The 537-nt window shown below is 41.9% G+C and overlaps 1 protein-coding gene across 1 annotated transcript in view; it reads left to right on the top strand.

The window, feature by feature from the left end:
* LOC107491287 (AP2/ERF and B3 domain-containing transcription factor RAV1) overlaps nucleotides 1–479 on the top strand; it is a 1,485-nt gene extending 1,006 nt beyond the window's left edge. The window contains exon 2 of the mRNA XM_052262421.1: nucleotides 1–479. This exon is cut by the window's left edge and continues 11 nt beyond it. Coding sequence (XP_052118381.1) covers nucleotides 1–436 — 436 coding nt within the window. The 3' untranslated portion in view covers nucleotides 437–479.
* The last annotated feature ends 58 nt before the right edge of the window (nucleotides 480–537 follow it).

Raw genomic sequence — 537 nt, 5'->3', positions numbered from 1 at the left:
AGGAAAAGTGTGGCGGTTTCGTTACTCGTACTGGAACAGTAGCCAGAGCTACGTGCTAACGAAAGGCTGGAGCCGGTTCGTTAAGGAGAAGAACCTGAAAGCCGGTGACACGGTTTGTTTCCACCGGTCCACTGGACCGGACAGGCAACTGTTTATAGACTGGAAGGCGAGGAGTGTTGGTAATGATGGGGTTGGGTTTTTTGGACCGATTGGACCGGTTTTGGAGCCGGTTCAGATGGTTCGGCTCTTTGGTGTTAACATTTTAAAGCTTCCTGGATCTGATGCCGGTGATAGCAATAACAATAATATTCTGAATATCAATAATGATAATAATGTTGCTGGTTCAATTGGTGGGTGCTTCAATGGGAAGAGAAAAGAGATGGAACTGTTTACGTTGGAGGGTAGCAAGAAGCCTAAGATCATTGGAGCTTTGTAACATTCAGCTTCCACTTTAATTTTTTCTTTTTAATTTAGTGCTTCTTTTTTCTTCATTTTATTTGTTTTTAGTTTTTAGTTTTAGTTGAGTTTTGTGACTGA

The sequence above is a fragment of the Arachis duranensis genome, chromosome 5 (assembly GCF_000817695.3).
Source record: "Arachis duranensis cultivar V14167 chromosome 5, aradu.V14167.gnm2.J7QH, whole genome shotgun sequence".
In the NCBI taxonomy this organism is placed as follows: Eukaryota; Viridiplantae; Streptophyta; class Magnoliopsida; order Fabales; family Fabaceae; genus Arachis; species Arachis duranensis.
The sequence above is the reverse complement of the archived record's forward strand: the minus strand, read 5'-3'. Positions and strand labels throughout refer to the sequence as shown.